Source organism: Panthera onca, chromosome C1 (genome assembly GCF_046562875.1).
Source record: "Panthera onca isolate mPanOnc1 chromosome C1, mPanOnc1 haplotype 2, whole genome shotgun sequence".
NCBI lineage: Eukaryota > Metazoa > Chordata > Mammalia > Carnivora > Felidae > Panthera > Panthera onca.
Genome location: NC_138346.1, coordinates 74,535,156 through 74,549,838, shown reverse-complemented (window position 1 = coordinate 74,549,838; position 14,683 = coordinate 74,535,156). Strand labels below are relative to the sequence as shown.

Here is a 14,683-nt window from a genome sequence, read left to right as displayed (position 1 = left end):
GAGGGGGCTGTAGGAGGAGAATGCCAGCATTTCATGACTAACTTGGACATCTGCGTATGTAGTTGCCTTGCCAGTTCACTTACTGTATCTATTTGAACTGAGGGAAAAAAGGGACGCGGAGAGAGGGCACAGCCCCGGGGCCACTTGCAAGCTTTTGTCTGTGGGCCAAGGGAACTCAGGGGAAGTAGCCAGTTAGTGCAGTCTTGCCATATTCCGTGCACAAGGGCTGGCTGCTGACGAGCAGAGCCCAGCAGCAGTAGGGTGGGTGGTAGTGTTGGACAAGGGGGGTGGTGTTACACGTATAAGATCTTACTGGAGCTGGATCGCCTATACCATTAACTTGGAAAGGCCCCCAAAGGGCCCTCTGAAAACTGCTATATGAATGCCTACCATACAGGGAGCTTCAGCCTGCCAGTCAACTTTAGCCAGAGGAAGAGAAAATCTTTCACAGAAGAAGGATGAAAACCTCACTATTAAATGTGAGAAACTTGGCCTTTTCTTCTCCTGCCTCCCTGCCCCACATCTCCTCAAGTTGTTGTAGTCTGGAAAAGGGAGACAGAGATGGTGTCCCAGAGACAAAGCAAACCCCACCCCCCCATTCTAAGACCTCCTAACTGATGATGTCAAAGGGGATACTTTAAAACCAGCTTGAGGGGCGCCTGGGTGGCTCAGTTGGTTAAGCGGCCGACTTCGGCTCAGGTCACGATCTCGCGGTCCGTGAGTTCGAGCCCGGAGTCGGGCTCTGTGCTGACAGCTCGGAGCCAGGAGCCTGTTTCAGATTCTGTGTCTCCCTCTCTCTGACCCTCCCCCGTTCATGCTCTGTCTCTCTCTGTCTCAAAAATAAATAAACGTTAAAAAAAATTAAAAAAAAATAAAATAAAACCAGCTTGAGACTGAATTTTTATAACAAGGACAACTTTGTTGTCATTTTTTTTTTTTTTTTTTTTTTTTACAGAAAAACCGACCAAAGGTCATGGTATCTGTCCAGAGAAAAGAGAATTTTGACAAAGCTTAAGCAACTGGAGACGGAAACATTGTTAATTTCACGTGTATGCCCGCAGGCCAAGTCCAGACTAGTCAGTAAACTCATTATTCAGTTTAAAAAACAATGTGATACTGATGTTAAGGAAAAGTGGTCCCCTAAAGTGGTCACAAGTAAAAAGTGAAGGAGGAAGACAATATATGTACACTTTGCATTCTATTTTTTTTAATGTTTATTTGCTTAGTTTGAAAGAGAGAGTGAGCGCGAGCAGGGGAGGGGCAGAGAGAAAAGGAGAGATTCCCAAGCAGGTTCTGCACTGTCAGCACAGAGCCTGACTTGGGGCTCTAACCCACAAACCGTGAGATCATGACCTGAGACGAAACCAGAAGTCAGACACTCAACCGACTGAGCCACCCAGGTTCCCCTGAATTGTATTTTTGAATAATGGAAGACCCTGAATTGAGAAACAAACTATACAAGCATACTATGCATGTACTTAGTAGAGTAGAGTTATGGTATGTTACAGGAGTAGAAACATGGATTTTAGAGTTAGAAAGACCTGGCTTCAAATCCCAGCTCTGCCATTTGCTACCTCTGTGACTCCTTAGAATCTTCATGGAAAATGGCCACAATGATGTCTTCTAACAGTGTTAGTGTAAGGGTTAAAGAGGAAATATGATAAGCATAATATGTAGGAGGTCACCGTGTTCAAAAATGGTTAGCATTTTTTCCTTCATCATTTACTTATCATTACCATGCGTTATCATGGGTGTTTACTGAGAGGATATGAATAACATCAATAGAAATAACAGCACTGGTTAAAATATATTTCAGTTGAAATTTGGGTTTATAGAAAAGCCCAGAACAATTCATGTTTCAGGGTGAACAAAGTTCTTCAAAACAGCTAGCATTTGGCAATAATTTAGGTACCCTAGTTTAGGGACTACATTCCAGGTACAAATACGAATGCTTTGGGATTTGCCCCACTATCTATGCCTTATCACAGTGCGTCAGGGCTAGAAGGGCACTTAGGGAGGAAAGTAAGGCCCAAAGAGGGTAAATGATTTTCCCAGGGACAGTCTGGTTGCATCTCACCCCCACTGGTCCTTCATACCCCCCCGTCTATCAATTTGTTGGCTGTTGCAGTCATAGCATACATTTTGGTGCCTCTAAATTTTATCTTTGTCTTTTAAGAAAGACACCTAACAAAGGTATCAGCCTGTTTCCTCTACTCTTCATGCTTCTCCTTGGGAGAGTCCCTGGCAACGGTCACATGCACGCGAGCCAGACGGTTCAGTACAACCTGACATTGCACTGAATTGCCAGAAAAGGATTTCATTTCATGACAGTCTATTTGATTTGTAGTCCCTGTTCCTTTCCATTTTTCTCTTCATTCATTACTCCTCCCATGGAGAGTGGGTGGCAGATAGGAACAACTTGCCGAATTTGGTGCATTTCATTTTGTTCCCTTTTAGAAGTTCTTACAATGGTTTTCCTGAGGAAAATCAATTAACTATTGACATAAATACTATTTGGGGATCAATTATAATTCCAATTAACTGTGCCATCTGGGTGGCTTATTACCGCTCCTGGGAAACATTTGTAATGGTGAGAAAGGGTGCCTCCTGTCCTCATGTTTATGCTTTTTCCAGTCTGTGATCTATCTTCAGACCTTGCCCCTGGACCCCCAAGATCCAAGAACTAGCCTCCTGTTGGTTACCCCTGTCTCTGTCTTCCCGGAACCATTTTCCTGGCCACTGAAGTCTTAACCACTGACATTTCCCTTCTCTCCCCACTGCAAGAGGTAATATTTACTAATTGCATTATTGTATACCCCTCCCCTAAGTGCTTTCTGTGCATCATTAAACCCCTGGAGGTAGACAAGATGGCCGTCCTCAAAAAGGAGGAACCTGAATTTCCAACAAGAAAAGCACTTTGCCCACCGCCACAGAGGATTCAAACCCAGGTGTGTGTGACAAAGGCATGGCTTCTTCATCTCAACTGCTATGAGTCTCTCTCACAGCCAGGCTCCTGGCGGGCTCTGAACAGTCTTCTCATGAGGTTAACAAGCTAGAGAAACCCCACACATTTTCTGCATCTTTTACAAAATGAAGATCCCCAGGGATATTCCCCCACCACTCCACCCTGACTGGCTGAATCAGAATCACTACAGGTAAGACCCAGGAACCAGGACTCGAACACTTGTCATACTTGAAAAAGTTTGAGATCCACTGCCCTGTGTTTTTGATGCCAACTGTCCTTTAAACAAACCTTTCCTGGAGGCAATGCCCTGCCCCCTGGTGGCCTAACCCAAAAGTGTGACTGCCGTAATGACGGGTTTGAGGGAATTCTTGATGATACACTCACTGATCACCTTTTGACGGACAAATTATTTGATTGGGTTTCAGCTGCCTCTGTCTGAGTTCTGCTTACTTTATTCAGGCCCATCACACAGAAAGTACCTGAAAGCAATTGGCTTGCTGACTTGTTTCTTGTTTGTTTGTTTGTTTGTTTTGTAGCAGCTACAAAGAGAGATCGATTTTTGTTCAATAAATGTTTGATTGTTTATTCTTTGCAGATGATACGGAGCTAAGGACAGAGCTTCTGTCCTTAGAAAGACTAGTGTATATATAGATAAGAAAATACCTAATTCTTTTCCCTAAACACACACACACACACACACACACACACACACACACACACACAAAGAGAGAGAGTTTCCATGAGCTGCTTTGCTCTGCCTTCATCATTAGGATACCATGTTTGAGCTCTAGTGCTTAGCCAGTTTAAACTTGGCTTCTCACCAGCTTTTTCCTTTCTCTTAATAAGAGCTTTCAACTTTCCAGGCCATTCTCTACTCTTTTCCCTTTTCCTGGCCATAATGTCACACTCCTGTATTTATTGGACCTTTCTGGCTGTTACCAAAAATAGCACACATGTCACAAACACCACATCTGCCTTTTACAGAACACATTCCCACCACCAAATCTGCTGACCCTATAATATAAGAAAAAGTAGAAGAGATCTAGTGACAAGAACAACAAGAACAAAAAAGAGAGACCGAGTAACAGCAAGTAGAAGCCCAAAATATTTAGGAAAGAAACCCCAAAGAGCCAATCAGCTTACTCACTAAACACTTGACTAAGGACTTCCCAGTAATAATTCCCTCAATATTTTATTTATCTTAATATACAACACTTCGTTCAATCTTGTTTGCTTCCTCCCCGCCCCGTCCCCAAGAAAATAACACAAGAGGAGAATCAACCCGCGCGTTGCAAACTCAAACTTACCATAGAACTTTGGTTGGCAAATCTCAGACAGTGATTCCTCCTGGTCTCCAAGCCAGGCCACATGAGGTTGCCTGCCGTCTGCTCTACATGAATTTACAGCTCCATGCAATACCACAGGACACTGACGTTCTGAAAAAGAAATTTGATCTCATCCTGATTCATACCGCCCTTCTCCTCTTTCCTGAAGGGGGATCCCGTGTGTTTATTTTAGGACCTGGGCAAACTGTCTAGTTTCAAATACCTCACAAATAAAGAGATGGGAAAAAAAAACCCGTAACAATTCAATAATACCTATGTGATTTTCAAGCCCCAAACAAATGGGAAATCATGGCTCTTTATTTTATAATGAATCAAGTGGGAGAAGAAACCATTTCTTATCTGGAGTCACCCCCAAATAAATGTTTCACGGGTGGCTTCTATGGGGACACTGAGGTCTCAGAGTTTCAAATGCTGCTTACTATAACCTAACCACAAAATATACTCAGCTTGTGTTTGTTTTCAGATTAATAAGTCTAATTTAATTGGAGAGAAGTTTCCTTCCATAGTTTCTTAAAACAAAATCGAAGACTTTTGGTTTATTTAGTGCTGTCAGCTAAACCCAGACTTACCTCAGTTTTTTCTTTGAAGCAAGACAGACATCGTTTGTGTGGTCTTTTTAACAGGGAACCATGTTAGTTTTTGTCCACATAACATTTGTTTCCAGTCCTTAGGAACAATAGAAAGGGAGAGCAAATTTGCTACATGTACAGCAACCAGCATATGAATATGTATTATGGAAAATTTTCCACACACAGAGAAAACCTCATGATTTGCTTTGGAAAACAAGTCACTTCAAAGTTGTGAAAATAGGACCTATTCCTTCCTTTAAGGCAAACTCTGCCGCTGATACTCAATTTGGTTTTTCTGCTTGTAACCGGCTCTCCCTGAATTACTTTGAGATGTTTGTTGTGTGTGATCAGCTGAGAGTTAATATATTGTAACCTCAAAACAAAAACACCCAAACAAAAAACCCAAACCTCTTTTTCTTGAATTTGTTCATAAAGGACAGCCATTCTTAATAAAACAAAACACAAACACAAAAACCTTTTGTTTCCCAGATCACACTTGAACTGCTTAATGATAGAGTTCCTAGAAATAAAGGCAATTTTTATAGTCATAAACACATGGGAAAACATTGAAGCCTGTATCTATTGAGATACAACTCCTTTATTTGCCACTCTCAAATATTTAAATATTATGGAGAAAGTGGTCACGACAGTTGAAATGTACCCATACAGAAGATATCTGGTTTGCCCTATGAGTTCCTTGTAATGCAACTGTATTTTCTGCCAGTGACTTGTCAAGGCTTTGTATTATGTGTTTAAAACTACATACATTAAAGAAACCACCCATGTTGGCACATTCTCCCAGTCGCCTGTATGACATCCTCTAGTTCTCCTTCAGAATCTAGTCCCCATGGGTCAGCCTGTCTGCCCTAACAGCTCCTTCCATGGCTGGGGAGCCCTCTATACACTATTTGCTCTAAAGGTCATTAGGATCAACCCCAATTCCATTTCCCCAGAGTGTCTTAAGGAAGCCTGAAAGAAATCTTTCCAGCGTTTGCTCTGTCCCTACCTCTCCTGTAGGGCTGGAGGTGGCTGGAGGAAGGCAGGAAGACCCGTGCAGCTGTCCTCTGCGAGATGCTGGCCTGGCATGGAGCTGGGGGAGGGCACAGTTCGAGCAGCTGGAGGAAGAGAAGGAGGAGTAATTCATGTGCCACTGCAAACATGATACAATGCCAACAAAAACACCATTCTTTTTCCCAAGAAGTTCAAAGCGCTTTGCAAACATTAACTCATGAGCCCAAGTAGTCATGGAGCAAATATTCCTTTATTATGCCCTTAGGGTAACCACTGCAAGCAAAGTCAAGAGAAAAGGGACTCTCTTCATTGTTTCATTATTCCTCAGGTATTTATTGAGCACCAACTATGTGCTGGGTATGAGAGGCAGAAGAACAAACAAGACAGACATGGTCTGCGCTCCTACAGCAGCAGTGGGGGGCACGAAGCATCAGACTCCACTGCATACGCTTCTTTATGTTTTGTGTTTGTCCAAATTGTTTAATGGAATTTGTTCCATTCTTCAGAATGTCTATAATGTGCTAAGTGCTGAGCAAACACACAACAGAAAAACTTTTTAAGCTACCTGTAAATCGCATTATGAAGACAGGAATTGGGAATATCAACTCAAAGTGCTTTCTTTTAAGATACCATAAACAAAGCTTTACTGGGAGCAGTCCTGTCTCTTGCAATGTTTATGGAATTACTGTGGTCGAACAAGGAGAGTTAAGATCAGTAACATCATACCAAGCAGTTTATATAAATAATCTGGCTTTCTAAAAATGATTAATCAGATGAGCAAGCATATTTGGTGAAGCAGAGAGCCATTATCCACAGGTCTTTTCCTGACTCCTTTTTATTTTATGTGAAAAGATGGCTGATGGGATGCAGAAAATGACTTATGCCAGTTCTGAACCCTTCTCTTCAGGCAATGGATTCCAGATATTTTAGAGTATAGGGTTATCTAAGACTAACTAGACAAGAGTCTGGTAACTGCTTTTAAAAAATGCATGACTTTCTGATGAATCAAGAGGGAGGTAAGCCTTTATGTTTTAAAGATGTTAAGTAAGGATTCTAGTCTGTCCTGGGAGTCACTAGCTCAACCCACTTTGAGGCTGAACATAGAGGCTGTTGCACTCCTCCGTCAGCAACTTACACATATTTTAAAAGTCTAGGGAATTATAGCACCACTTTAAACCCAGCCTTCCTCCCCAGCAAACACTTCCCTACTGACAGAAAATATTAGAGGTCTAATGTTGATCTGCCACTCAAGCGTATAGGTTAACACACAAACTCAGTGAGATTCAAGCCCCATATCTTAGTCCTTAAATAGGGTCTTCATTTGGCCCCAAACTGCCTTTCCAGCCTCAACCTCCCCCTCCGTTACTCTTGTCACAGCACGTATGTCCGTAATGCAATATCACGCTCTGCCTTTCTGCCTTGAAGGCTGCTCCCCTGCCTCCTACTCCAACACACACACACACACACACACACACACACACACACACTTTGCCCACCTGGAAAATTTTTCATTCTTCAAGATTAGATGAATTCTTTTGGTTATTTCTTCCTCAACTCCCACACCGCCACCTTATCACATATTTATTTATATAGGTCTCTAAAGCTTGAATGTCTCAGGTTTTGAGATCATATTTTATTCCTTTGTATCTTCAGCAGCTAGTATTAAATTTTTGATGAAGTTAAATTTTCTACAGAACATCAATATAGCACTTATGGAGGCTGGCAAGGTGATCAATTACACTTGGTTTTACTCTTCATCTGGAAGCACAAATGGGAGTTGCTAATAAAGAGAATAACATTAATTAAATAAAATTTTCAGTTAAAATTATTTTTGATTCAAGAGCTACTATATTATCAAACACCGTTGTCATTCAGCTTTGCACCCTTTGGATGACCAGCGACTTAAGAGCTGGGACCATATGCTACTCCAGTGGTAATAATGGCACTGAAAAGAAAGGATAGGCATGCCTACGCAATTGCTGTAGGGGACAAGAAATGACTCACCCTCAACAGCAACAACAATGCTAGTGGAAACAACTTATTTCTGGTTTCAAATCAAACAGGAGGAGAACAGGAGGGAGAGGAATAGGGAAGCACCCAGAACAAAAGAAGAAAGGAGGAAAGAGAAGGATTGGATTTCTGTAAAGAATTATTCTTAGAATTCGTCGTGGCCATTTTTCTGTTTATAAAAGTGAGAAATATAGACATTCTTAGCGTTATACAGAACATAATGATAGACAGTCGAAGGTAAATACTACTTAGTAAAAAGTTGCTCTGTCTCCAGAGCCACTCGCAAGAAATTATTTTAGGACATCCTGCTTTCTTTCAATATGCTTAGGAAGGTTTCTTTCATTCTCTAGACTTGAAATATTGGTATCTGTTTTCTAGTTTTACCCAGAGTCAATTTTCAGAATTCACTAAGAGTCAATGATCAAACAGTGTTGCCTGGTACTTTTGTGTGAACCTCATGTGTGTATGTATACTCTTGTATGAACCGGTGCATTATATATATATATATATATATATATATATATATATATATATATCTCACAGTTCTGGTGGGCACAGTAAAGTACTTTCATATAGATGATCAGCTGGCTCCAACCTCACAACAACATTTCAAAGTGGGTTTGGCACCTGACAAGAGACTTCGTTTTGGAGAGATTTAGTATCTTGCGGAATTAAACTCAAGCAGTCTGATGGTACTCCCGAAGTGTTTTCTACCCCATCAGGCCATGTGAATACTTTAAAACTTATTAGAGACACAGCTTTGGCTCTTTACATTTCTTTACAAATGTCTGCACCCCTGTTTACTGAGCAAGAAGTGTACACATGATAATGATTTTTTTCCTGGATACCTGGAAATCCCCTAAGAAACCAGATGTTATTGAAAGGATGTGTTCTCTGATTAATTAGACCTCATCACCATGCAAGCACATATTTGTTTTCGGATAAAATCAAAAACTTTCCATCTAATTAATCCCTTCGCAGGCCATGCACATTCATTCTTCCCGCCATATCCAGCAGAGGGCAGGATGCTCCCACCAACAGCCGGCTCACTGGAGCCACCAATCAAACCAGCACAATTACCCAGAGCAGGGTTCCCGCATAATTAGAGCAGTTATCATTTTCTCATCTGGATCTGAAAAAGAGTTCAGGCTTGAGCTGAGAATAGGGGCTGTGGGATGGAGACTGGGGAATGTCAAGGAAAGTTTTGCTTTGGAGACTGCCCACATTTTGTTGGGATTTGATCTTCAAGGTACCTGGAAACTAGCGAGTTCCAATTATCTTCCCAGAATAGCTTGCTGAGGAGGCCACCCTGGGGGATTAATGTAAGACAGAGCGTGATCATTTGTTTCTGGTTTTAGGCTGTCTCAGGTCACAGTGGGCTATTGCGCTCACAGGCCTTGTCGGGCCCCCCACCTCAATCCATCCTGAACCTACTAAATCCCCCTGTGTCCTTCAAAACTCCTAATGGCATAACCTCCTCTGTCTGACATTACTGCACATCGATATAAGAGAATGACCTCTGCCCCCTAATTCAAAACTTCCCTTTCTGTCCCCAGGTCCGATTCTGGAACCGTCTCAAGAAAATTTCTGGAAACCTTGGCCCTGTGATCATTACCAAGAAACTTTCACCAAGTGAACCAGTAGACGAAGGCTTTGTGCCAGGTCTTGGGTTTAAAATGATATACTCCATTCTTCTAGTCCAGTTTATAGCATGGTAAATACAAAATGGAAGGGAGCAGAATGAGTGCCATAGTTCACAGGAGACAATCTTCTAGCCCAGAGTTTTCAAACTATGGACAAAAAGTTTGTCGACTGTACCTCAAAGGCTCCCAGAGTGGAGTGGCGACTAGGAGTGTGGTGGTCACTTGGGAAGGCTCTGCATTATTCCTCAGTCCACTCCTCTCTCCTCCCTTCCCTTCCCCCAACCAGATGAGAGCAGTTCCATTTTTACCTGTATTATTTATGTACACCCCTGTGTATTATATGATTTCTTTTCAGAAAAGGAGCCTGTAAACATAAGCAAACAACGTGTTCATCAATAATTACAAAACAACAAGATAAATGTTAAAAACAGCATGAAAATCATTGCTCAAAAATTTAAAGGCCTTTCTTTTTCTATTTTTTGAGGGGGGGGGGAAGAGACAGGAGAGGGGGAACAGAGGGTCTGAAGTGGACTCTACTCTGACAGCAGCTAGCTTGATGCGGGGCTCAAACTCATGAACGACTTCGACCTGAGCCAAAGTTGGATCCTCAATCGATGGAGCCATCCAGGTGCCCCCAAAGACATTTGTTTATTGTTTAAGTAAACTTGCCTGGAAAGAAAGAAAGACCGGAGGTGGATTGGAAGCTGGAGGGTGAAAGAACGGGCACTTGCATACTTACATCTAGTCTCCAAAGCCAGAGATGCTCCCTCCCCCCCCCAAAAATAGGGCTTGCATTGAGCCTGAAGGAGGAGAGGCATTAAGTAAAGGGATGGAGCATTCAGTCACCTGTGAACACAGCATTCCAACCAGTGGTGGGTACTCAAGAGCAAAGGTGAGAGACAAAGGTGCTTGCAGGGGCTTGCTCAGCAAAGAAAGACTAAGGTTATGGTTTTCTGCATGTTTATTGAACAATGTATTCAGCACTGGGACAGAGTGGTGGATGAGATAGACGGGCACCTATCTGTGTTCATGGAGCTTATATTCTAGTAGGGGAAACAGACATGTGATTGTAATTTGATAAATGCTACGCTGGAAAAATACAGGGTGCCACAAGATCATTCTTAAACTCTGTGACTTGTACCGCCTCCTGGATAATGCATTTGTCCCCATCACTTCAATTACTCAAGGAATCACCTATTCTAATAGCACCGAATCCTGCCTGGCTCTCCAGAGAGCCTCCCCCAACCCCCAAACAAGACAAAATCAAGTATGTCTTCTCAGTCACCTCCAATCTGGGACTGGTCCTCAGTCACTTTCTCTTTGTCTTTCATGACCTTGATATTTTTGAAGAGTACTGGTCACTTGTTTTGTAAAATGTTCTTCAATTTGGGTTTGTCTGGTGTTTCTTCATGATTAAATGGAAGTTATGTACTTTTGACAAGAAATTGCAGAAATAGCATCATACCCTCAGGGCATCCTGTCAGGAAGTCCAGGATGTCAATGTGTCACATTATTGGTGACGTTAATTTTTATTACTTGGTTGGATAGTGTCTGCCAAGTTTCTCCACTGTAAGGATACTACTTTTTCTTTGTAATTCGCATCTTGTGGTGAGATATTCTGAGATTATGCAAATATCTTGTTTCTAATTATATGTTTACCCGCTAATTTTAGCATCCATTGAGGCTTCCCTAAAACAATTATTACAGTGGCATTTGCCAAATGGTGATTTTATATTTCCACTATTTATTTTACATGTACTCACTGCAATTCTACTGTAAGGAAAACCAGGCCTTTCTTTTGTGTTTATTTAGTTACTTGTTCAATTATCTGTTTTATCCATACAGACTTGGATATTTATTTTATCCTATGAATTATAATCCAATATTCCCAGCTTTGGCAATTGGGAGCTACTTCAGGTTGGTATCTAATCTTTTCATTAAGCTTCCACCCCTCTTCAACGTTTACTTTCTAGTACTACAACATGATCCAGACTTTCTTCGTGTTTTCTGTGCTCAGCCCTGGACTCAGCTATTTTACTGAAAAATAGTGCTTAAAAAAACCAAGGTTAGGGCATTAGGTATATTCATTGCTGAGGGGTCATTGTTTCTAGGTCTTCTAAGTGAACCAGAGCAAGGAAATATATACATGCATACACACACAAATACATGTACACCTGTATCTATCTCTGCATCTACCTCTCTTTATATATGTATTGAAAACCAGTAGTTAAATCTTATCTCTATGATCCTTATCCACAGGGTTCATTCCAGCCTTCCCTCTTTCCTCATTTGTAACTCCTTTGGACAGTAATAAATTGGCCCTCACTATCCACAGTTTATTTACTTCTTTATTCAATTTTAGAGTATACGTAGTTACAGAATTACTAATACAAACCTCTGATGAAAATAAATTTACTAACAAGAGGGCAATATTTGTGTCTTTGGCCTTGTAGACTATGTTCAAAGTACTGCTTTCCAATATTAGGCTTATCTTCTTTTATATCTCATTTGTTACAGCTGTGGTATTTATTTCTAGCAGTTAGATTCATTGGTCACCATGTGTATTCTCTTTACCCCCCCCCCCCCCACATCTTGATGGATATTAATTACCTATTTTTTAATATGTGAAACACCACTTGGTCCTAAAAGTCAGAACTATGCAAGATGGTGGGCTTAGAAGTGTGCCCCCACGCATGCTTTCTACCCACTCTTACTCCCACATCCTTTCCACTCCATTCCCACTTACCTCTGTAGATAATCCATCACTTTAGTGTATAATTTATTCTTCCCATGTTCCTTTTTGCCCAAATGAGAAGAGGTATGTATATATTTTTATATCTCCTTCATTTTTACTTGAAGGGTACCCTACTATTGATATATGTATTTTTCTTTCACATAAAAATATATTCTGGATATCACTGAACATTGATTTGGAAAGGTCTTCTTCATTTTTTTTTTTTACAGCTGCATAATACTCTCTGTTGTGTGGATGAACCATAGTTTATTCTACTACTCTCTTATGTATGAGTATTTAAGTGTTTTTCCATATTTTGCATTCACAAACCATGCTCCAATGAATAGCACTGTGTATGTTGTTTGTATTGCTGTCTTCGGAGTAACTTTCTGGAAACAGGATTGAGTCAGAAGGGAAATGCATATGTACCTTTGTTAGCTATTGCTAAATCTTCCTGGGGAGATTTTCGTACCTAATGATGTCCAAGCCCTACCCCAGAGGTTCTGACATAACTGGCTGAAAGATGGCACCAAGCATTGGTGTCATTTTTTATACTTTTTCTCAGTTTATTGAGGTATAATTTGCACCATAAATTCACCCACTGTAAGTATGCAATTCAATAATTTTTAAAGTAAATTTCTAGTATTGGTATGTTTTTAAAGCTAATGGAAATCAAGTTTAAGACCACTGAACTGGTACACGATTGTTGGTACCACATGGTACCACATGGTGTCACTATTAAAGGCACATTGTGCTGCTTGGAGGCTCTGGGCTTTTCTTAGACAACAGCGCCCCTGCTGGTTTAGATCCAGTGGAACCTGTTTCACACTGAACAAAAGCATGTAGCCCAAAATCAGTCCTTATTCTTCAAAGCAGAATTAGAATCACTGGGCTCTAAACATTGCATTGGAGGGAGCTTCCAGTCAAAGTTACACACTTATGCAAAGCAACTTTCCTCCAGTAGACTCTCGTGCTGTGAAACTGTGTCATGAAACCAGACTTCACTTGTGACTTCTTTAAAGGTGTTCTCTCTCTTTTAAATTTTTTAAATGTTTATTTATTTTTGAGAGAGAGAGAGAGAGAGAGAGAGAGCAGAGGAGGAGCAGAGAGACAGAGGGAGACACAGAATCCGAAGCAGGCTCCAGGCTCTGACCTGTCCGCACAGAGTCTGACACAGGGCTCAAACCCACAAACTATGAGATCATGACCTGAGCTGAAGTCGGATACTTAGCCAATTGAGCCACCCAGGCAACCCCCAAAAATGTTCTCTTATTCATGCCAATTAGTCCCTTCTGTCCCAGCAACCAGCTGAAGCATAACTCTAAATGAACGAGAAGCCAACATAAATTTTAAATACTGCCCATGTGAGACAACTCTTTGGATGTCTTCCTTAAGAAGCACTCGTACAGTTCCATATAAGGAGGGTGTAACCAGCATAGACCCAGTCTGGGAAATGGTGGGAATGGTTTTCTTAGGCAGGCGATATCTGAACAGAGCTTTAGTTGATGACTCCTAATTAATCTGGTGAAACACAGAGAGGTAAAGGAGTACACATCCCATGCAAAGCAAGCAGCTTATGTGGAGAACCAGTAGGAGGAAAGGACAGGAAGGCTAGCATGACTGATGCATGGAGCGGTTATGGGGGAATATGTTACTGGACTAATGGGTAGATCTGAGCCAGATCATTCAGGCTTGAATCAGACCCTTTCAAGCCTGAATGATTTTGCTCCTAATCTTCAAATCAGCAGAGACCCACTCAAACATTTTAAGTGCTGGATTAGAAGAAGGTAAGGGGGAATTGTGTGATCATATTTACTGAGAAAAGTTCACTGTGACAGCAGCAAAGAAAACAGACTGACTAAAGTAGCTACTAGAAGACCAACTAGGAAACAAATGCTCTGAAACAGAAAGAAATGATTTTTTTAAAAATCTGGCTGGTGACTGGAAAATAGTGCTAATATTGGGGAAAAACAATAGATTGACAGGACTTAATGATTGGTTAACTCTGGCACTGAGAGAGAGAAGGTATCAAGGATGACTCAAGTGAACAGACTATACCACCCACTCCTCCTGATTGCAGTCATCTCTGGTTCATCCCTCATTACTCCTCATCATTCTTTTGAAACATTTAGCTCCTCACTCTCTGTCATTCTCACCATCCTGTGATAATTCTCGATGATTTCAATGTATAAGCAGATAATCCTTCCATTACTTTGATTGTTTGGCTCCTTGATTTCCTCTTCTTCAATCGTTTTGTATTCTGTGCTACCTTAGCCACTGATGCCCATGGACATATACTTGACTTTTCACTAGTATTAATTGAAATCCCTCCAGAGTTTTATTTGTAAAGCCCCCTTCTGGTACTCCAGCTTCAATAATCCTTAGACCCCACTGGGCCTTATTGT

At 41.3% G+C, this 14,683-nt stretch overlaps 1 protein-coding gene across 1 annotated transcript in view; it reads right to left on the bottom strand.

The window, feature by feature from the left end:
- Positions 1-5,987, bottom strand: part of CYTIP (cytohesin 1 interacting protein) — a 76,520-nt gene extending 70,533 nt beyond the window's left edge. Inside the window, exons 1-3 of the mRNA XM_060626752.3 lie at positions 5,887-5,987; positions 4,881-4,977; positions 4,273-4,401 (exon numbers count right to left, since the gene is read on the bottom strand). Of these exons, the coding sequence (XP_060482735.1) occupies positions 4,273-4,335 (63 nt within the window). The 5' untranslated portion in view covers positions 4,336-4,401; positions 4,881-4,977; positions 5,887-5,987. The remainder of the gene's footprint in view (positions 1-4,272; positions 4,402-4,880; positions 4,978-5,886) is intronic.
- Positions 5,988-14,683: the final 8,696 nt, after the last annotated feature.